The 24,523-nt window shown below is 39.9% G+C and overlaps 1 protein-coding gene across 2 annotated transcripts; it reads left to right on the forward strand.

The window, feature by feature from the left end:
• Positions 1-1,418: 1,418 nt before the first annotated feature.
• On the forward strand, positions 1,419-11,862 carry LOC117268834 (uncharacterized). 2 transcript variants are annotated; one of them, XM_033645544.2, is made up of 4 exons: positions 1,419-1,576; positions 6,426-6,575; positions 7,763-7,892; positions 11,042-11,862. In XM_033645544.2, exons 2-4 carry the CDS (start codon positions 6,440-6,442, stop codon positions 11,274-11,276), a joined length of 501 nt encoding a protein of 166 aa, XP_033501435.2. In that variant the 5' UTR covers positions 1,419-1,576; positions 6,426-6,439; the 3' UTR covers positions 11,277-11,862. The 2 variants fall into 2 exon arrangements, with proteins under 2 accessions (XP_033501435.2, XP_078017729.1); XM_078161603.1 differs by having other exon boundaries at positions 1,433-1,552; positions 6,423-6,575.
• The last annotated feature ends 12,661 nt before the right edge of the window (positions 11,863-24,523 follow it).

Consider the following 24,523-nt stretch of genomic DNA (forward strand, 5'->3'; position numbering starts at 1 on the left):
GATTATGATAATTATATTATTATTAATTCTTTAAATAAACCTATTATATGATTTGGATATCATTTAATAAACCCTTTTGAGGAAATGTAAGACCATATCAAAATAAAAGAAAGGACAAATTTAAGTTTTTTTAAATCCTCAAACAGTTAATAAACAATTAAAACCTTCTTACATATATCAATACATTATTTTTCTTCCTTAATTACCCTAAAATTTGCATCTTAACTGAAGAATTCAGGTCCTTTAAAGTACTAAGTAAAGTGTAGTTACCTGTATTGTTATTTTGTACATTTTAAGTATTAAAATACTCTTAAAAGGAAAGGTAGGATTGGTTTAAACCCCTTGAATTTTCACCTTAATCAAAATTCAAGGTCCATTTATAGTACAAATGAAGGTGTACCTGCAACACTGGCCCAGCAGACTCAGGCTGTCTGAGGGGCAGAAAGAAAACTACAAGGGGCACCAGCTGCATGCGGTGGGGCACCAACACATAGAAGGTTTTCTAGAATGTAGGGTGTTTTCTTCGCTCGAAGGGCACCTCATCACATTTTCATAAATATCCCTAAAGTGTCCCATGAATAGAAACACAGCAGCCTGATTCTTTCTTTTTTTCTTTCTTTCTTTCTTTCTTTCTTTCTTTCTTTCTTTCTTTCTTTCTTAGCACCAGCACAGACTGGTAAAAATCAACAGTGATCTCATATTTGAAGGATTCAGAATGTGACTGTGATGGATCACAGCAAAGAAGAATACATACAACCCTGTACTTCCACACAGTACTTGTGAGGACCCTCATTGACATATTGCATTCCTTAGCCCCATCCTAACATAAACCATCACAACTACGACCCCACCCTGATGCGTGTGCCTACTCCAACCCCAAGTTACCATCATATGGGACCAGAAACTCACAAGCAAGTGAACAAGACTCAAACAAAGCAGGGTTGTGAAGGAGGAGATGCTTGGACCGTCATCTTATTCCCTAAAGCAAATACTATATCCTTTTAATATCTTTAAGATTTTTATAAGGATGTTATATAATTAAGAGACCGCCTTTCCTAAACCTAACTCTAACCTAAACCTTAAAACCAAGTCTAAACCCTCAAAAAGCCTTTAAAAGTCTGTCTGAAGAACTGGCCAAAATGCCCTCACTCTTAAGGTCTAAAACTCATACAGGCTCTCGCAAAGATAGACATACCAATACATGCCAGAAACACACACACACACACACACACACACACAGTAGTCAAAACAGATGAAACCAACCAAGGTGCTGGAGCTTCGCCTCAAACCTAAACCACACTGTACTGACCACCGGGCCTCCATAATGATGGTGGAAATAGTAGATGCTGTGTGTGTGTGTGTGTGCGAGTGTATTTGAAAGTGAGAGTATGATTTTTTTCATGTGTATATTCATGTGCATGCATGCTTGTGTGCAGCGTGGGTGTGTATTTTCTCTCTCTGTCTGTCTCTTTCTCTGTCTGGACTTTGTGCATGCCTGTTACTGCGTTCTGTTTGGACGATAGGAAAGCGTGGAAGTAGAGGAGCTGCAAAACAGATATACATTGCTATTAACCAGGTATGTGCTAAGAGCATTTTTTTTTACATATTCACATGTTGGTCATTTTGATCAATGATTCCAAATTTTTTAGCATTTGATGAAAAAGAAAAGGCAGGGGAAAGTTGTTAAAGGGTGGGGTACCTTTTCAACCATGACATCAAGAGTAAGGTATACTACTTTATTTATTTGATTTTCTGCTTCTTTATTTTCAAAATTGCTTCATTTTAATTGTAATCAAAACTAAAAAAGTGCTTATGGAATAAAATTTCAAAAATTTATTTTTTCTGGAGGCAATGTTGCTGCTTTGAAATAAAATATGACTGCATTCATGCTGCATAACAGCATGAGCACTGTAAGTGCACCGCATGCTTGAGATGAACTCAGATGGGACTCTTTATTAATGTTGAGCATGAATTTGAATAAGACATCTGCCATTTAAATATTGAATGAATCTAGGAAATTCTGTAATTCCTCCATGTGCCTTCTTTCACCACAGGGCCAAACTTATTTCATGGTTGCCAGATTGAGCCTGGTTAGAGCTGATGAGATTTTGGTGGCTTGAAAAAATTCTGTGCCGTTGAGAAAACCTGCAGCAGAAAGAGCTTTTGAATGAGGCTGAAATACTTTTTCAGTCTGACTGTGGTTGTTTACGTGTGTGTTCTGGTGTGTGTGCACACCTGCAGGGATAGAGGGGGTTCATGTGTGTTTAATTTTGGAATAGTTTGTTCAGCATGAAGTGATGAAATACCAAAATGATGTAGGTGTTCCGGGTATATCTGGGGCATATGTTGTGTTAAAGGACAATACTGGTGATTCTATATTTTACTTTTTGTCGACAAATCCCATAAAGACACTAAAACCAACAATGTGTTAGTCCGTCTCTCAGTGCTGTCTGACTTCCTGTCTGTGGCTCTCAGCTACAAGCTCATTGGTTCCTACTGAAGATGTAAATCAGCTCATCACTGTAGGATTGACAAACTTAACTTAAACAGAGGCAACCAGTGCATTTGTTGGGGACTATTTTCAGCGGTGGATGAATCCACATTTGGTGCAGTAGTGAGTATTTACAGTAGTAGGACAGCGCATGTGGGACCGTGTTAAAATAAACTACTGTGCGTGTTCATGGTAATGTTACCCTGTGCAACAGTGAGGCTCACTGATGTGGTTTTTTTTTTGTAGTTTATCGACAACAGTAGAGCTCTACAGCATAGAGGAAGAAGACAGACTATGCAAACCTTTGTCTAGACAAAAATGACAGTGTTGTTGCTTTCTAAATTTTCTGTGCATGTCAGCTACATGCTAGGAAAAGACTGTGGTCATGGCACATAATATATGGTTCAGGTATGGTTATAAGCCACAGGGGCAGCTGTGGGTCAAAGGAGGTAGAGTGGCTTGTTCACTGACTACATGAAGTGTCCTGCAAGACATTGAACCCCAATTATTGTTTTTGGTCTTTTCATGGGATTTGTTGACAAAAAGCAAAGTTAAATCACCGGTCTTATCCTTAGATTAAAGGTATACAATGCAGGATTATCCGAAAAAACAGCGTATGGCTGATACAGAAGTAATCCATCTCAATCATCACTTATGTCCCACTAGAAGTGTGTGGTGGTGTATTTTCCCGCAGAGACTCTGCTCTCTATCTGTATTTGCTTATTTTTTGTGCTCGGGACATTTATACCCCCCCAGCGCTCAGGTGAGGTTGGGGCTTTACAAAAAGGTAGCATGCAGGTGCCAGACTGTAAGCAGCAGAAACACAGAAACACAGTGCCGAAAAAATGAAAATATAGTGAGGTGAAACAGCACGAAAGAGTGAATCTAGGCTTAGCTTTTACTTTCACTTCCGCTGGCAAGCATGTCAACAAAAAGTAACAGACAATCCTGCATAGTCTACATTTACAGTCAGTAAAGTGACCATGCACAATGTCATTTTAACTGCAAATAGGTTTTTGTTAAGACGCAGCTGAAATGATGGTATCCAAGTCTTTTAAGCTGCTGTTCCTTTGATGACCAGTAGATGGTGCTTGAATCTGACTGTGTTTAGGTGACAGGTAAAACGTCTCTGTTAAAAAATCATGTTTTCCTAAAAACAAGTTACAGCTTCAGTGGCTAACTTTACCCCTTCTGGTGCGTTTGATGTTTATTTTCATATCATGCAGCAGTGTCATCACAATAGAGTTGCGCAGGGTTGATGTAGGTTCTCTTGTATGTCGACCTGAAAGTTAGCATCGCTCTGGTCCCCTCAACAAAAACACAAATTGTATTTTCCACTGGATTTTAGATTATTGCAGAAAATAAGTTCTGTAGCAAACAAAAGTTTATGATATTTACAGGGTTTGTTCGGCAAGATAATCTTCTTTTAATGAAGAGTGAATGCAATTGCCAAAGGTAAAAAGCTATTGGTAGGCTATAAACAAACTATACTGTGGTCGCATGACTTCATTGTCATCAGTGGTTTATTTACTGTATTTAAGTCTCTTAAACTTGTATTTACCACAGACCCTGTTTCAGGTATCTTACCAAAAACCTATTCAAAAAACCCACTGACTTTGAGACGAGGGAACCGGGAGAGCTAAAATGCTAACTAATTTCCACTTTTAGAACTTTTCTGCAGCACTCTATACTGTTTAATGTTCTGACACTTTAAAAGTCAGTGCTTTGACTTATATTTTAGTGAAAATAACATGTTGGGAACAAACTATATGGATGAACAGAAGAGAAGTGTGTGATCTTGCAGAAGAGGACTGAAAAGTTTGTATGGACTTCTTGACATAATTGGCCATTCTGACTAGTGAAAACACGTTGTACGCACTTTTCAAGCCTATAGAGAATTACTGTTTGGTACTTCAAAAAAGAATCTGAAATGTTAAATTTAAGGTTTGTCTTGTCACCATCAGCTTTCCGCTTGAGCTGTAGGTCTAGCTCTCAAATATGTGACAGTCGTTTAAACACATGTCCAAGATGGAGTTGGATAGTTGGACAATCTGCCAGAGCCTCTGTGTATTATTGGAGCTGTGTGTGTTTTTGTATGTGTATGTGTGTGTGTGTGTGTATGTAAAGACCATATAGCTGGAATAAACATGAAGTTGCTGAGGTAGTTTGTACTCGGCATGTCTCTGCAGCTCTCCTCCTAGTTTTCCAAGTCTCTCTGTCACTTCAGTTTTGTGTATCAGCTCTCTGACTGCTGCTTGGACTCATTCCTTAATGTAAGCTGACTGCGGGAGCTGAGAGTTTAGCCTCAGGGCTTCTTCTCCTGTTCCACCCTCTGACACGCCTGGAAGACTTAGAAGTTTGTTCTCAGAGAAGTTAGATTTCCTTTTTTTTCTGCTTTATCAGGATTGATAGCCACAGTGGTGGCAAAGCCATACAAGGTTTAACACAGTGCTGAGGAATAGTGTAATACCTGCAGCAAGCTGAGTCAGGCTGTACAGAGCAATATTTATAGACTAGAATAAAGACTGACAAACAGAGCTTAGAGGACGTTGTGCACTTCAAGCGCAGAAGAGGAGACTCTAAGAAGAGTGAACCAAAAAAAGCAGCTTTGATACATGATTTAATTATTGATAAGTGCAAATAACCAAACACATATACTTGCCCTGCCTCTGAGTCATTTCACTTAATGAAGATGGAAAGTATGATGTAATTGAATTGCTACTGTGCCTGCTATGAGTTCAATCTTTATTAAACAAACTGTGGAAAATTACTTCTGAAATCAATCCCTCAGTAAAATAATCAGCATTTATATAGCACAGTTTTTGCAAGATGTAAGTCAAAGTGCTCATTAAAATCAAAGTTGCCCGATAAAGGGTCTTGATGAATAAACAAAGAGGCATAAAATAAAAACGGATTAAACTAGACAAGCGAGGCAAGTTTATTTGTAGTTCATTTAAAATACTGTCATGACCAGGCTCCTGAGCCGAGACAAATATAGCTGAGACACACTAGACACACACTATTTCAAAGTTTTAACAGAGGTGATATATTTCACAAAAGCAAGGGAATTAAATATATAAGTTAACATAAACAAAGCATGGAGTGTGAATATCAATAAATCCAGGAGTGTAAGGTGTGCATGAAGGATGAGGTGGTGTGTGAGTGTTGTAAAATGCACAAGGGGAGTCTCACACAACAGGCAGTGTACCTGCAGGAGAGAAGAGGGATAAAGAGTCAGTCGAGCAGACCAAGAAATTGAGAAATCATGAGTAACCAGACCACCCTTTTATAGACTGGTATCACTGGGGCCAGGTGGTAGCAAGAGGCACCAGCTGACATTCTGCCCAGCAATGACATAAACTGCATCAGAGCACACAGACACTGCTGCTAGACAACAGCAGGGGTCGCCACAATAAGACATATAAAGGGATGCCATATGAAAAGCGACATGTAAAAACTATTATAAAAAGAGTAAAATAAAATTCATGGATATAAACTAGAATTGACTTCAAAAGATGAAACTGGAGAATAAAAGTTACAACTGACTTACACTGCAGTGCTGTGGAAGATATAAATGGATCATTCTAAATTCAATTTAATGAACTGCAATAAAAATCAGAACCATTTTAAGACTTTGAATTAAAGACATTTGTGGTAATTTGTTCCAGATATGTGATGCTGTTTAAAGCAATGTAACAGGCTGAACACCAGAACCAACAATGGTGATCAAAAATGTTGTAAAATTGCTAAAGATAAACAAGTCAATACAAGTTACATCTTTCACAATACAAATTGTCATTTGATCCATGCAAATATGAAAAGTAGTGCTTATTGCAGCTTTAAATGATGCTGGAAATAAATCGGTATGAGTGTGTGTCTGTGCTTCATCATTAGTGTACTCTCTTGGTACCTTCTCCATTTTTCTTCGCCGCAGGTTCTGGTCCGATCATGGCCCCCAAACTGAGTGTGCTGCTGCTGTTACTGGTTGTTGCCACAGTAACAGTTCTGGCCCAGAGGCGGCGCCCAGCATCGAGGACCCCCACCATCACCACCACCGACAACGAGTGGAACTACAGGGATGGCTGTGAGCACCCAGATTAGTCTCTGTTTACTTGGGGTCAAAGGTCAAGTTCAGGACTAATCATGATTATGTCAAAGATAGAGGTGAAAGCAAAGCTGTGTGTCAGTGTGTGGATGCCTCTTTGTTTTGATTCCAAGCTTTACTGGTCTGTTGAAACAGATGTGGAAAGACAGAAAAGGTGCAGATCATTGCTTCTGACCGAGCTTGGTTAGCAGTGTCCTCCTGCCTTGAGTCTTTGTGAACTTTATATAAACACGCACAGAGCATCAGCATTAATGTAATGTTTGCAAGGTAACCAAAAATAGCAAAATATTTTTTATACATGATGAAATAGACTGAATCACAATGTATATTTACAATACGTTCAGAGTAGAGAACCCCTGCATCATGTACAGCTAAATCAAATGGTGCTGAGCTAATGCTGCCTCAGCTGCCTTTTTAGCCACCTCAAAAAAGTCCCACCTAAAACAGTCAATACTATGTACTACTATGAATTACATGTGACATACAGTCTTTAAAACTTAAAATGCAGAAATAGCAAAATATGTGCAGTTTTTTATAGTTCCTGTATTCAACATACAGAGCATTAATGTAGAAGCAACACCCTATTTATTATGAAAAGATATAGTGGAGTAATGGTTCCCGGAGCAAAGACCTAAGTCACACTCCCTCTTTGTGTTTTAATCCGAGCTTCTCTGTTCTTTGTTTTGGAGCCAGTCCAGCCGTGCATGCATGTTAGTACATGTGAGTATCTATGTGTGTATCCCACTGACTGTGTATCCTGCTGCCTGGACCCATGGTGGCAGAACAGCGTCATCGCAGAAGCATAAAATTTACCCTCTGGTTCCCTACCATGTTAATATCATAACACTGTTAGCTCTGTCAGCACTGATTGCGCTGTTAGCACTTTTGGCTGGTAGCACTTTTGGCTGGTAGCACAGTTAGCTGCAGGCTGCCGGATGTTTTCTGTGTTGAGTTTACCATGTCATCTTTCATTACCACGACTCTTTTAATGACTCAAGATATACTGTAGTGGCTCTCCATCTATAAACTCTTTATCAGTCAGAAAGAGCAGGGAACGTGAATACAGAGTTACCCATGGGTTCTGATTTCAAAGGGACTAAAAATTACTTTGTGTGCCTTACTATGTTTCACCAGATCCTTGTTGTATTTGTGATTTCTTGTCCCAGCTGACAGGGTGAACATGCGCGGTGTAGCCAACCTGACTCAGATTCTGGACAACTGGAGGTTCGATATCCTGGGCCAGATGAAAGGACTTCTGCAAAACGACCACCAGTCTCTCTTGCCTGAGTACGCCAGGTATGGAGGGACAGAGAGGACAAGGCTATCAGGGGAATAAAACCCATAAGTTGTACATTTTTGTAATAATATAAATAGTTCATAATCTTGGAAACAGCAGAAGACAAAATCATCTCATCACAAGATCTATTCAGTAGCTGTTATGGAGTTTTTACTCATATCACATATGCATATGCATCTGCACATGCACTTTTGTCAATTGTCATGGGACTGTAGATTGTGATTTCCTTTTTTATCCTCTGTGACTAAACAGTATGTACAGTATGTAGTGTGGTCGCCATGAGGGCTCACAGTTGTAATTTGGGTTTTGGATGCTTTCTGTCTCTCTGCAGTTCAAAAGGTCAGTCTGAATGAAGTTTGCAAAATGCTTTTGGTTTGACCCTTAGACTATATAATAAAGATGGATGACATGACAGCTCTGCAAAGTGAAGCCAAAACATCTTGATTGCCCCCTGATGGCTGGCTGAACTTCAGGTTATAAGGCCCCCACATGTTAAAGGATGGGACATGGGCCAAACCAAAAACTCCAAGTACATCAAATACTTTCTTTTGTCCTTTTTGGTAGTTCTTATTATGCTGATCTTCGTTGAAGTGTTCATTTTTCCACTAAGTTTGGTTTTAATTAGTTATTTGATGCTACAAAAAGGGTAGCATGGTGTGATCACAATAAATAATACTGCTTGTGATTGATTGGATGGTGGGAACTTGAGAAAAGAGAAAAGCCTTTTAGAATTCTTGACTCCATCACAATGGGAAGTCTGTGAGCTGGGTGGGAGCTTGTGGGCGAGGCCAGTGGGAAAACACTGCTACATACTGGAGAAGTAAACCTGGAAGGTAGAAACTTTTTCTGGTGTATGTGCAAGGCCCCCAGGAAGCGTGCCAGGCTTCGAAGCCAATTTTATAGTGGCCTAACAGTGGTAATGCACTCTCCAGGGTCCATCACATGATGCCACAAGGTCCAAAAAGACTTTCCCATGGACTTACATCAGGAAAGATACGTCTGTAAATCAATGGATATATTTTTTTGAGCGTCACAACCCCTACAAAATGACCCATTTCACTATCAGGACATTTGGAGTTTCTGGAAGAGCTGCAAGATTAAATCATCTTATCCCCATTCAAGTTAGTTGAGCGCTAAACCGGAGGTAGCTGGCTTGGCGGGGGGAAGTCTCTAGTGCACTTGCTCCATGGGCCCATTGATCTAGAAATCGCGCCAATCATCCAGGTAATATCATACTACAGAAATAGGGCTGTTTTGGCTTCATGCACCACTGAGCAGCTTTGCTCTATCCAGGTCTCGTAAAGCATCCGTAGTATGTGCCAGGCATGCAGCAGCCTCTGAGGCTGACAAATGAAGGCAATGCGGAGGTGCCGAGTTGAGTTCCTCAAATGGCCACTTGAGGCTGGCTTCAAAATTGAGTAAATACCCATAGATCCCCATGCTAACATGGCCAACTTTACAACAGAAATGAACATGTTTATAGTCTAGCACAAAAAGGAGTTTTGGTCTCTATAGCTGATTTCAACATTCATGACAACTGAACAGGGAGTAATTTTTTGAATAACTCACCCATTCACATTTAATCAAGGCCCAAAGTTACGCATGTGTCAGGACACAGCCGCTTGAGTGACAGGGTGTCTGTGAGGCATCACCACTGTCTGTAAGTCAGATCAACCCCTTATTCTACAGCTCCAACCTTTCATCCAAATACGGTCACTTCTGGCTCCAAAAAAAACAATATGGCAACAGGTGAAATGCCAAACTCGAGGCTTCAAAACAGCAGTCCACAAACCAATGGGTGACTTCATCGTAGCTCCGTCCATTATTCATACAGTATATGGTGCTTATAATACGCTATGGATACTTTGGCTTCATTTTTGTGCAGTGGGAGAAAGTGGAGATGTATCTTTATATACAGTCATTGGTTTGATCCATGAGAACTTATGATAATACTGATCTTTATGGATTTTAAAGGAGACTGAAGACTGAGTAAGAAGTCATATAAACAGGTGATTAGAATCAGTATATGTGTATCTCAGAGACAACTAATGTTGCATTGATCACTTCTACCTTTAATTAAACACCAGAATATCACATCTGACTTTTATTTGATACAAACAACAGCTCAGGAAAGCAGTCTAAATAGAATATATAATACAAAACAGTTCACTGAAATTCTGTTACAGCTTTATAACTCATCACAGACTTATAATATATATATGAGGCAGAAAAACAAAAGTACAAAAACAGAAATGTAGAAAAATGACAGCAAAATTAAAAAAAAAAAAAGATTTTATGAAAAACTGCATACAGAGGCCAAATGAAAAGAAAATAAGGCAGAGAATATCCCGTAAACATGGCTACTCCATTGCTGTTTATGTAACTACTGGACCATAATGACGTCTGGTCCTCTAAACTGTGGCGAGAAGCAGGAAACACCAGACTTCCTTGTGGAAAACTGGAGCCCGTTTTTCTTTCACACTGAATAACAGCACGTTTCTATTTTGACTTTTAAATTGCAGTTTCAGCTGCAGTTTCATATGACGGCATCAGCCACAGAGCGGACCCAACAGACTCCTGACTTTATTCTCAGCCTGAAGGATAAACCAAATTCCTGTGGGGACTCTCAACTGTTTTATTTCACCCATGTGGAATAGTCTGCTCACTCAAAACACACAGGAGGAGAGACATGTGCTTTGTCAAATGCAACAAAAGTTAGTGAAATAAACTCAGCTGTCCTCTTTATCACACCATCTCTTCATCACATTTCTCCTCCTCATACTGCCTCTTCATACAGTATGTCTTCCACAATTGTGACATTTAATAGATGCTGAAAACCCCAAGATGAAATTTAAATACCACTGAATAATTCTACTTTGAAAACAATCTGAATTTATGTGGTTCAAAAGAAAGTGAAATTCAGATGCTTCTGAATCTGAAATGTGAATCTGTGAAGCATCACAAAACAAAGGTTTCTGAATTCGTTTCCCCAGAGAAGAATGACTGTTTGGGTGAACAAAACTGGAAGGGCTCTGGGACCAAACCAGACTGCTGTGATGAAAGACAGAAAAAACAGGAAAACAATAAACCTAAAAGCCTGTTCGCCTCCTGACACCAGATGAACTAACTGCTCTGTTTTCCTGTCCAGGATCCAGCCGCTGTCTGAGGCTTTAGACGACCTCTACAAGGAGTTCAACGCCCTCAAAGCTCACCTGGGTGACCTGACTGAGAAGTTTACCGCCATAGAAACTTTCATCGATGAGGTCAAGGCCAACAATGCCAACGCTGGGTCAGCCCCTGGCCCGGCCCCTGTCCCGGCTCCGGCCCCTGTCCCCAGACAGACCGGGAGGAGGGTGATGAAGAAGAAGGCCACTATTTCTTAAGCAGACAATGATGTGCTTCTTTTATGTTGATGTTTGCTTCTTCTCAGGCTGTCATGTCTCCGTTCATCTTATCTGACAGTGCTAAAGCTAATCCCCTTTTAACTTTACCATGTTAAAATTCTTATACCAAGGCACGCTCAGTTGAAAGCACAGACGTCTAAAATTGAAATATACAATACATTAAAGATTAGAAATATAAAATGTACAGTAAATAAAAGATGTCACTCACATATAGTGTGGAATAATGATGTAAAAAAGAATGTAAGATAGCTGCACTCTCTGCACACTTTTCAATATATATTTTGAACATGATCCACAGTTAACAGTTTTCCTCATAAGAAATATATTTTTTCTAAATCTTGAAAAACATATCCAGGGATTTGATTTGAAAGATTTCCTGTTTGTTGTTTAAGTGCCTGGAAAGTTCAACAACACATGCTGAGTGATATCTATCTTGTAGCACAGCTGAGCTGTTTAGGAAACACTTGTTCTGTTTGTTCTGAATGCTTTTTGGACAAACATGCTTGTTGGTTTGGGTTTACTGCTGCATTATATGAGCTCCAAATAAACAAAGTTTTTGCATTCATTCATTATTTCAGTAACTGTTTCTTCAAAATAAGTTTCAGAGAACAGCTGAATGGGGTTAATGATGCCAACTAGTGATAGGCAGACCGATTCTCTTAACAGCATTAGTTCCCCCTAGTTAATAAGAGTAAATACATCAAACTTTTCGAGTTTTGATACTTTTTGCAAAATATGTCAGTTTCTCAGTGACACTCCATTATAGTACATGCACATTGCACAGCTAGTGCTGCCTTCCCTACAAAACTTCTCTTCAATCCATCACCAGCCATCAAGTTTACACTAATAAAGACAAAATATTCATTTTAATGCATATATTTAGCATCCCACCTGTATGTAACAGATGTTACAGAGATGTGATTTGACTGCATCAATTTCTCGTCCTTCCCAGATAAGTAGCAGACATCCAACTCTGAGAGAGCCGTTCATTTGGTTTTGTTTGGTGAGTGTAGCTGCCAGGCTGGCTTGACTCGAGTCTGATTCAATTGCTTCTCGTTCACTTGCTGTAGCAATCCACTATGTGTTGGGTAAGGGTTACTTTAAAAGTAATCAAAGTATGTTACTGCGTTACTTTTTAAAAAAGTAACCAGTTACTTTACTGCATTACTCCCTGAGTAAAGTAACTGAATTAGTAGTACTTAAGTACTTCCAACATTACTCCCTGAGAAAAGTAACTCAAGCACTTTTAAAGTACTTTTGAGTATTCTACATTTCCTATTGGGCAATGGACCACAGGGCGCGAAGCCTACATTTTTTTGTCTCCAAAATTAAAGTTATGGACCACTTGCCCTTCACTGAGATCCAATTCTCCCATCACAGCCGTCACTTTGACCAGTAGAAACACAGAACGATCTGCTGCCGTAGACAACTGTATGACAACAACACCCCAGCATTTTTAATATTTCCTCTAGGGATGTTACCACACAGAGTAAAAGAGGGAAATGATGGTGTGAAACAGCAGAGGCACTTTGTCAACCCACTGAGTTAACGTTACTGTCGTTAGCATCAAGCTAGCAAACAATGGTACATCCTCACGGCTGGACATAAAGTAATAACATTAACAAATAGCAGCGGGGCTTTAACTCACCACAACTGCAGAGGCTCCCAGCTTCATTTGAAACAAACTACATCATAGACGGTCCGTTATGTATTAATCCATCTGTGTGTTTATATATTTACTTTTTATCTGCTCTGCTGTCTTTGTAAAGTTAACATATCGTACCATCATTTCAAATTCAACACTTGTTTCAAATTAAAAGCCCCTTATAACCTCGGCTAGAGAATCCCTCCATTTTCTAAATAGGCTTTTATTCTGAAACATTTGTCAGAACTTCCTGTGGAAGATACAGTAGCTTGACAGTTTATGCATGGCGCTTCAAATGTAGCTCCTGCCATCTGTTGAGGCTTTTAGGTGACTACAACAACATGTCGGCTGGCGCATGATCAGACACAGTTTTGACTCAGATAATAGTGAAAGTGATAAAAATAGGACAAGAATAACCCGATGACATCACACATGCTGTGAAAGACGACCGGGGATAATTGGTGAGTACCAGTGTGTAGCGTGTACCAGGCATAATGCAAGTCCTGAGTCTGAAATATGTCTGTCAGCGAGTTCTACTCCACATATTTAGACTCCACTGTAGACAACGGCAGCATTTCTCTGACCACGTAGCGAGCCACAAGCTCCGTGGCTTCTTTCAGACTGATATGTTTAATGTTATCTCTGTTATTAGAACCAAACGACAGCCGTTGCTGTTTCGGAGCTGAAGGACCAGCGTTCTAAAAGTAACGGAAGTAACTGATGTCTTGTTTGAAAATGTACTTAAGTATTTGATTACTCAAACAGCAAACTAACGCGTTAGGTTACTCGTTACTGCAAAAAGTAATCAAAGTACTCTAACGCGTTACTTTGTAACGCGTTATACCCAACTCTGACTACGATAACAGCAAATAGGTGAGTGGGAAAGGTCAGGGATTCATGAGCACTCAGACAATCAGACTACCCCGGTACATACACTAAAAAGAGTCATTCAAAAAGATTTGTTCATTCATTTTCACCCATCACTAATGCCAGCATGTTTCCGTTTTAACATTAGAATCCTGAGATGAGATGATACTGATCAATACTCCATTTATTGTGTTTAAAACGATCCTGCTCATTCTATGTTGAAATATGATGAAAAGTTTTATTGGTAATATAGTGTTTCTTAATTCTCGAATTTTCTTTGTTTGGATTAGAACCTGCAAATTGTTTTATAACAATGAGATAGATAGACAGATTATTCTTTATTTAAATTTACATGTGGTCTGGCCATTATTGCTTGGCAGGGAGAGAAACCTCAACAACTACCCATTTTCATTAATTTGGAAATTTGTAATGGTGAGTCTACAGATACAGGGTGTGTCCCAGTTGACCCACACTAATTAAAACGTTCATGATGGATTAAACAATCATTCAGTTTCCTTTAAGTGAGCTGTGGTATACAAAATTCTGGTGAGTGTGAAAGAAATTGAACAGCAAAACACAGAAATGGCAAATTAAAATGATTCTAAATATGTAAACTTGACAGTAACGTTTTTATGGAGACATTTAATTTCAACTCCTGTGTCTGTGTGTAATATAAATTAAACTTTTTTTTTTTAAATTTTATAGGACCTCCACAGATGAAAAATCACTTAAAATGGTTCATATGTTTTTTATAACTTCCATAACAATTCAGTAAATAATATCCTAAATAGAACAGAAAGGTGTGTATGAAGTTGTGATAACTGATTTGGTGCTGCCGTGACAATACATCACCTTTATGGCCCATTATTGGCTGATTCAATGCTTGAACAGGGGCATTTTGGGTAGACATGACTGAGGTCTTAATTTTAGCTCTAAAGATTCACACTGAGTTATTTTAAGCTACTTTATACAAAACTTTTATGTCCTATCTTTTACTCAGAATGTTTTGACTTTTTATCAGATTTGGGGCCACGTCTTACAGGTTTTTTATACACGCTTGTATTGTCTAGTTTCCTCTTATGACAAAGTGCAGCCTTACCGATGACAACACTGAGCTTAGTGGGGCTTTTTTATCCTGATGAGATAAACTTTTTTTTTCAGAGTAAGTAAAGAAATAAGATGGCCTCAGAATAGTTATGTCTAAATATCTGTAGGCAGTAAATATAATCTGCCAGACACTTCAATTCTAAATATACTGCCGACCAAAAACTCTACATTATCCCAACTCTACTGTATCTGGGTCTCTGAGCTGTGACCCAATTTGTATTACATCAGAGCCACTGAGAGAAATATCAGTAATCCCATATACTGTAACACACTGTGTGTAATCTGGCGTTGCTCTCAATTCTGACCCACAGTGAGGCAGCAGAGGAGCCGAAACAGGATGAACGTTACAGGAGTTAGAGAAAGAAGTGTCAAGAGTGACACTTTGATAAATATGCTTTGAGGCGTCACAAGCAGTTTACAGGCAAAATCCTTCTTAACATACAATATTCATTAAATGAAAAGCAATAACGAAACACTGAGACAAGGCTAAGTGTTAAACAGATGACGTAACTTGACGTAAGTAAATTTCCTTAGGCACTTGTAATCATACTTGAGTATCTCCATTTTTATGCAACTTTAAACTAATATTCCACTTTATTTTGGAGGTAAATATTCTATTTTCACTCAGCCACATATATTTGACATCTTGATAATTACTAGCAGTGGAATTGAACGGAATTCTCAGATCTTTTACTTCCGTAAAAAAAGCAAGACCACAGTGTAAAAATACTCTGTTACAAGAAAAGTCCTGCAGTTAAAATCTTAAGCAAAAAACAAAAAAACAAAACAAAAGCAATTAGCACTGAAAGATACTTAAAATACCAAAAGTAAAAGTACATATTATGGAAAATGGCTCATTTATGAATCATATATATTATATTAGTGCATTATAATTTTTGATGCATTAATGTGTTCATCACCACTGTTGCAGCTGGTTAAGGTGGAGCTCATTTTAAAAATCTTTAAATCTATATTAATGCATCATCATTTATTGGCTAATGTATGGTTTGTATTAATAATCTGAATCTGCAAAGTAACTATCAAACTATTTCAAATGATGCAGTAACAAGTATAATATTTCCCTCTGAGATACAGAGTAGAAGTATAAAGTAGCAAAAACACAAAATACTCAAGTACAAGAACCTCAAAAGTGTACTTAAGTGCAGTACTTGAGTAAATGTACTTAGTTACACTACACCACTGATTAGTAGTTACTTTGCAGGTACAGAAGAAACTAAAATGCAGAAGGCAGAATATGAGCTTGTAAAAATGAATTGTTCAGTTTGTTATAATTTGTTAAAATCTCTCCAACATTATAAAACATTAAAATGCTGCTTGCCCATGAATAACACCAAAGGTACTATGCTGTCACCTATGACTGCTTTTACTGTCAGTAATTTAAGTAGCTACATTTTGTCGACAATACTTTTGTACTTCTACCTAGATACAATCATGAGTATAGGGTTTTTACTAAAATCTTTAGTTCATATTGAGGTATTGCTTATTTTACTTAAAGGGCCAGTGTGTAAAATAGGTTGAAAACAGTGATATCAGTAGTCAGATTCTAGATTGCAGGGCTCACTCGCTCAACCCTCCCATCGGGTAAATGACAGTGGCCTCGTAGGACAAAAAGCCTTGCGCAGTCACAAGTTTTTCAGGAGTAGGTCTATCTAGCGAGGAGATGAATATTTATTAAAAATCTAAACCATGTTACGATATTGTAATGAATCCCTCACGAGCAGGAGACCAGAGTAGCATTTGGGGAAAAGGCCCGAGGTCTTTTACTCCAGGGGGTAAAAGACTCCGTCCCAAACTCTGACTCTTCTAGCGTAACACACACACTTCATACACACATACTCACTTACAGTACCCAGCTGGGCAGCCCTCTCCTGTTTTAGCTGTACTGAATCCAATCAGCAGGGTACATAGGAGTAACGTTACTGCTATCCTATTGTCTGTTATTGAAATAAGATGAAAATTTTCAGTATGTCCTGCGCTGTGATCTGCGGAGGGATACACCGGTGAGCAGGCACAAGCACAGACGTAGCCTGTAAACAAAACTCAGCTGTTTATTTAGCCTAGCAATATCTCCGGACTATAGTAGCTGCAATGGACGACTTTGAACGCGATTTTGAAGAGTTTCTTGTAGCGGACACAGATCCAGAGCCATACCTGTTTGAGCCGGAGTATACAGATGAGGAACTCCATGTGTTGGATGCTGAGCGGGCGAGAAGAGAGGCTGAATCCTCCGCTCCCATTTTGCTACACAGAATGGGATTCGGTGCTCCCATCGTTGGGGAGATATATCATCAGGAGCAAAAGCGCCGCAGAGAGTGCATCACAAGGAGTGAAGTTGCGTCTTCTTTTCCTTGCAGATGACGGTCCGGGTTCATTCTCTCCTGTTGCGTGGTAAGTGTGGTCCATTTGCAAACTTTATAACTAAAAAAACTTTTCACTACTCTCCATCGACGAACTACTAACACTCTGCTGTTTCCTCCTCCTTCTTCCTTCCTTCCGCTGTCTTCGTTGGTTCATTTATACACGCGAAACGCGTTCTCTGGCTGGCTGGATTGTCCGCTCGGGCTGCCGTACATACATGGCGGCGCAAGATGGTGACCTCTCTAAAGCAAGGCCCTTGCTATATATATATATATATGTATATATACAGTACAGGCCAAAAGTTTGGACACACCTTCTCATTCAATGCGTTTTCTTTATTTTCATGACTATTTACATTGTAGATTCTCACTGAAGGCATCAAAACTATGAATGAACACATGTGGAGTTACGTACTTAACAAAAAAAGGTGAAATAACTGAAAACATGTTTTATATTCTAGTTTCTTCAAAATAGCCACCCTTTGCTCTGATTACTGCTTTGCACACTCTTGGCATTCTCTCCATGAGCTTCAAGAGGTAGTCACCTGAAATGGTTTCCACTTCACAGGTGTGTCTTATCAGGGTTAATTAGTGGAATTTCTTGCTTTATCAATGGGGTTGGGACCATCAGTTGTGTTGTGCAGAAGTCAGGTTAATACACAGCCGACAGCCCTATTGGACAACTGTTAAAATTCATATTATGGCAAGAACCAATCAGCTAACTAAAGAAAAACGAGTGGCCATCATTACTTTAAGAAATGAAGGTCAGTCAGTCCGGAAAATTGCAAAAACTTTAAATGTGTCCCCAAGTGGAGTCGCAAAAACCATCAAGCGCTACAACGAAACTGGCACACATGAGGACCGACCCAGGAAAGGAAGACCAAGAGTCACCTCTGCTTCTGAGGATAAGTTCATCCGAGTCACCAGCCTCAGAAATGGCAAGTTAACAGCAGCTCAGATCAGAGACCAGATGAATGCCACACAGAGTTCTAGCAGCAGACCCATCTCTACAACAACTGTTAAGAGGAGACTGCGCCAATCAGGCCTTCATGGTCAAATAGCTGCTAGGAAACCACTGCTAAGGAGAGGCAACAAGCAGAAGAGATTTGTTTGGGCCAAGAAACACAAGGAATGGACATTAGACCAGTGGAAATCTGTGCTTTGGTCTGATGAGTCCAAATTTGAGATCTTTGGTTCCAACCGCCGTGTCTTTGTGAGACGCAGAAAAGGTGAACGGATGGATTCCACATGCCTGGTTCCCACTGTGAAGCATGGAGGAGGAGGTGTGATGGTGTGGGGGTGTTTTGCTGGTGACACTGTTGGGGATTTATTCAAAATTGAAGGCACACTGAACCAGCATGGCTACCACAGCATCCTGCAGCGACATGCCATCCCATCCGGTTTGCGTTTAGTTGGACGATCATTTATTTTTCAACAGGACAATGACCCCAAACACACCTCCAGGCTGTGTAAGGGCTATTTGACCAAGAAGGAGAGTGATGGAGTGCTGCGGCAGATGACCTGGCCTCCACAGTCACCGGACCTGAACCCAATCGAGATGGTTTGGGGTGAGCTGGACCGCAGAGTGAAGGCAAAGGGGCCAACAAGTGCTAAACACCTCTGGGAACTCCTTCAAGACTGTTGGAAAACCATTTCAGGTGACTACCTCTTGAAGCTCATGGAGAGAATGCCAAGAGTGTGCAAAGCAGTAATCAGAGCAAAGGGTGGCTATTTTGAAGAAACTAGAATATAAAACATGTTTTCAGTTATTTCACCTTTTTTTGTTAAGTACATAACTCCACATATGTTCATTCATAGTTTTGATGCCTTCAGTGAGAATCTACAATGTAAATAGTTATGAAAATAAAGAAAACGCATTGAATGAGAAGGTGTGTCCAAACTTTTGGCCTGTACTGTATATATATAAAAGCATAATTATAAGGCTACGAAAACCAAACAAATTTTATTTTATAGTGATTATACACTTATATAAACATATTAATGGGTAGAATATTCAGATTCAGATTCAGATTTGACAATAAACCATGCTAAATATTACACACTGGCCCTTTAAGTAAAATATCTCAGTACTTCATCCACCAGTGAAAACATGTGTAGTAGGAATTCAATCCATTGATGATATAAGAAAATATTGATTAATGCAGCTTTAAACATAAGTGGTTACAAATACAAAATAAACTAATACAAAACATAAGAAAAAAATGCATTAAATACACATAAAAGTGCTGATTATGACTGACAGTGTAAACTTGTTGATGTAACTCTATATGAATAATAAATTATTAAATATTATGTGAGCTGGAATCATGTATCTTATTCCACTGGTTCATCATGAACTGACCATGTACAGTACAGGCCAAAAGTTTGGACACACCTTCTCATTCAATGCGTTTTCTTTATTTTCATGACTATTTACATTGTAGATTCTCACTGAAGGCATCAAAACTATGAATGAACACATGTGGAGTTATGTACTTAACAAAAAAAGGTGAAATAACTGAAAACATGTTTTATATTCTAGTTTCTTCAAAATAGCCACCCTTTGCTCTGATTACTGCTTTGCACACTCTTGGCATTCTCTCCATGAGCTTCAAGAGGTAGTCACCTGAAATGGTTTCCACTTCACAGGTGTGCCTTATCAGGGTTAATTAGTGGAATTTCTTGCTTTATCAATGGGGTTGGGACCATCAGTTGTGTTGTGCAGAAGCCAGGTTAATACACAGCCAACAGCCCTATTGGACAACTGTTAAAATTCATATTATGGCAAGAACCAATCAGCTAACTAAAGAAAAACAAGTGGCCATCATTACTTTAAGAAATGAAGGTCAGTCAGTCCGGAAAATTGCAAAAACTTTAAATGTGTCCCCAAGTGGGGTCGCAAAAACCATCAAGCGCTACAACGAAACTGGCACACATGAGGACCGACCCAGGAAAGGAAGACCAAGAGTCACCTCTGCTTCTGAGGATAAGTTCATCCGAGTCACCAGCCTCAGAAATGGCAAGTTAACAGCAGCTCAGATCAGAGACCAGATGAATGCCACACAGAGTTCTAGCAGCAGACCCATCTCTACAACAACTGTTAAGAGGAGACTGCGCCAATCAGGCCTTCATGGTCAAATAGCTGCTAGGAAACCACTGCTAAGGAGAGGCAACAAGCAGAAGAGATTTGTTTGGGCCAAGAAACACAAGGAATGGACATTAGACCAGTGGAAATCTGTGCTTTGGTCTGATGAGTCCAAATTTGAGATCTTTGGTTCCAACCGCCGTGTCTTTGTGAGACGCAGAAAAGGTGAACGGATGGATTCCACATGCCTGGTTCCCACTGTGAAGCATGGAGGAGGAGGTGTGATGGTGTGGGGGTGTTTTGCTGGTGACACTGTTGGGGATTTATTCAAAATTGAAGGCACACTGAACCAGCATGGCTACCACAGCATCCTGTAGCGACATGCCATCCCATCCGGTTTGCATTTAGTTGGACGATCATTTATTTTTCAACAGGACAATGACCCCAAACACACCTCCAGGCTGTGTAAGGGCTATTTGACCAAGAAGGAGAGTGATGGAGTGCTGCGGCAGATGACCTGGCCTCCACAGTCACCGGACCTGAACCCAATCGAGATGGTTTGGGGTGAGCTGGACCGCAGAGTGAAGGCAAAGGGGCCAACAAGTGCTAAACACCTCTGGGAACTCCTTCAAGACTGTTGGAAAACCATTTCAGGTGACTACCTCTTGAAGCTCATGGAGAGAATGCCAAGAGTGTGCAAAGCAGTAATCAGAGCAAAGGGTGGCTATTTTGAAGAAACTAGAATATAAAACATGTTTTCAGTTATTTCACCTTTTTTTGTTAAGTACATAACTCCACATGTGTTCATTCATAGTTTTGATGCCTTCAGTGAGAATCTACAATGTAAATAGTCATGAAAATAAAGAAAACGCATTGAATGAGAAGGTGTGTCCAAACTTTTGGCCTGTACTGTATCTCCTCACACACAGCTCTACCACAGTAATCCAGTTTTATCCAATGAGCATATTTGATACGAGCAGATCAGAAGTCAAAGAAGTCAGCCATGATGTTATGAATTTCAATGTTCTCAGGTTAAATGCTGTGATGTTTTTATTAATGTCTGTGTGACAACTCTAAAACTAACCTATGAACTCCAGATTCTCTCAGTTTATTAGTGAACTGACTGTACAGTATATCATGTGATGAATACAACATGAAGGCAGGTGGTGGACAGAGAGAGAAAACCCCCTTCAAAAGCCAGGACTCACTTTCACGCCATAATTCATCGTTACACAGTTTTATTGGTTTGCCTCACTTGACCAGTTCACAAGTGAATTCACTGGCTGCAGTTCTTCAACTGTCCTCCTCACATTTCTGTGTCAAAGGGGAACTCAGATCAATAACAAATTTCATGCTTTGTGGTGTCAGTGACATGCTGCAGTGGTGGCAATATGACTGAAGAAGAACCACTTTGCTTTTTGAAACTTTTATGTCTGGTGTCTCAGACCATCCTGCTGAGAAAAGACGATTTTCTGAAGCTGAATAAACTAATAATTAAACTAAACCACAAAAACATCTTGTCCTTCTTGTGTCCTTGTACACTGTGACACTGGTAATTCCTCTGACCTCTGACCCTTCATCGTCTTGTGTCACTGTATATCACAAGGCTCAACCAATCAGATGTGGCCAGTGATTTTACAGCTATTGATTTGCCTTTTGAACTGGAGGTCAGTGGGAGGTGTCACCTCCATCCGAGAAGCTGCTTAATGAAGTCATGAGTCTTAACTCAACACTGTTAGTTTCACCTTGAATCAGCTGCTGGCGGACAGTAAATTATACTCTTAATGACAGCTATAAAGTCATTTTAAAGTTTCTGCTGTAAAGAACTGACAAATTGTTTTTTAAAGGATGAAACTGAAATGTAAGTACATGCCTTGTTAACTGTCTTCCCTGGAGTCAGATGAGAGGATGGATAGTAAGTTTGTTTGTGTGTTCAGTACAAAGATAATAGCCCAGGATACATTTAGAAAATACGTACTCATCCCATCTCGTGAAATATCACCGTTTTGTTGGTAGACTTTCATGTCTACATATGAATTGCTAGGTATCCTCCTGTGACTGCTGTTGGTGGTCTGGGATGCCGCATCAATTTATGTTTGTTACATGCATTGTGTTTTTTCAAAACACACTTCCGTTAGTTGCATACAGTCTTTTTCAAAATAAACTTACAACGCCAGTAAAACACCTCGTATTTCTGTTTATTTCCTTGTTCAAAAAAAGCATGTGGTTAGGTTTAGAATTAAACAGCAAACAGCGGGTTCCCGGATGACAGTCGAGGGTTTTTGGACACATCCACCTACCCTCACACCCACCTTATAGGGACTCCAGCTCCTTATATTATTTTGTTACCAGTGGCATTTCAAACTGACACTGTCTGGCAGTGTTAAAAGCTGAGGTCGCCTGGCAGCGTATCATATTGACATTGTTACCTGTGGCGATTTAAACTCATGCTGCCTGCAGGCACGGCGCCAGGATTTTTTCTCTCCCGGGGCTAAGGGGGAGCTAGACCGATACGTGGGGGTGCTAAGAAAATAATTGATTTTCATGACTTCAGTTACTTTATAAGGAGGTTCTTGTTTTTTCCGTAAAAGCAGCTATGATACACAGCATAAGCATGTTCCATATACAGTACAGGCCAAAAGTTTGGACACACCTTCTCATTCAATGCGTTTTCTTTATTTTCATGACTATTTACATTGTAGATTCTCACTGAAGGCATCAAAACTATGAATGAACACATGTGGAGTTATGTACTTAACAAAAAAAGGTGAAATAACTGAAAACATGTTTTATATTCTAGTTTCTTCAAAATAGCCACCCTTTGCTCTGATTACTGCTTTGCACACTCTTGGCATTCTCTCCATGAGCTTCAAGAGGTAGTCACCTGAAATGGTTTCCACTTCACAGGTGTGTCTTATCAGGGTTAATTAGTGGAATTTCTTGCTTTATCAATGGGGTTGGGACCATCAGTTGTGTTGTGCAGAAGTCAGGTTAATACACAGCCGACAGCCCTATTGGACAACTGTTAAAATTCATATTATGGCAAGAACCAATCAGCTAACTAAAGAAAAACGAGTGGCCATCATTACTTTAAGAAATGAAGGTCAGTCAGTCCGGAAAATTGCAAAAACTTTAAATGTGTCCCCAAGTGGAGTCGCAAAAACCATCAAGCGCTACAACGAAACTGGCACACATGAGGACCGACCCAGGAAAGGAAGACCAAGAGTCACCTCTGCTTCTGAGGATAAGTTCATCCGAGTCACCAGCCTCAGAAATGGCAAGTTAACAGCAGCTCAGATCAGAGACCAGATGAATGCCACACAGAGTTCTAGCAGCAGACCCATCTCTACAACAACTGTTAAGAGGAGACTGCGCCAATCAGGCCTTCATGGTCAAATAGCTGCTAGGAAACCACTGCTAAGGAGAGGCAACAAGCAGAAGAGATTTGTTTGGGCCAAGAAACACAAGGAATGGACATTAGACCAGTGGAAATCTGTGCTTTGGTCTGATGAGTCCAAATTTGAGATCTTTGGTTCCAACCGCCGTGTCTTTGTGAGACGCAGAAAAGGTGAACGGATGGATTCCACATGCCTGGTTCCCACTGTGAAGCATGGAGGAGGAGGTGTGATGGTGTGGGGGTGTTTTGCTGGTGACACTGTTGGGGATTTATTCAAAATTGAAGGCACACTGAACCAGCATGGCTACCACAGCATCCTGCAGCGACATGCCATCCCATCCGGTTTGCGTTTAGTTGGACGATCATTTATTTTTCAACAGGACAATGACCCCAAACACACCTCCAGGCTGTGTAAGGGCTATTTGACCAAGAAGGAGAGTGATGGAGTGCTGCGGCAGATGACCTGGCCTCCACAGTCACCGGACCTGAACCCAATCGAGATGGTTTGGGGTGAGCTGGACCGCAGAGTGAAGGCAAAGGGGCCAACAAGTGCTAAACACCTCTGGGAACTCCTTCAAGACTGTTGGAAAACCATTTCAGGTGACTACCTCTTGAAGCTCATGGAGAGAATGCCAAGAGTGTGCAAAGCAGTAATCAGAGCAAAGGGTGGCTATTTTGAAGAAACTAGAATATAAAACATGTTTTCAGTTATTTCACCTTTTTTTGTTAAGTACATAACTCCACATG

Source organism: Epinephelus lanceolatus, chromosome 18, assembly GCF_041903045.1.
Source record: "Epinephelus lanceolatus isolate andai-2023 chromosome 18, ASM4190304v1, whole genome shotgun sequence".
In the NCBI taxonomy this organism is placed as follows: Eukaryota; Metazoa; Chordata; class Actinopteri; order Perciformes; family Serranidae; genus Epinephelus; species Epinephelus lanceolatus.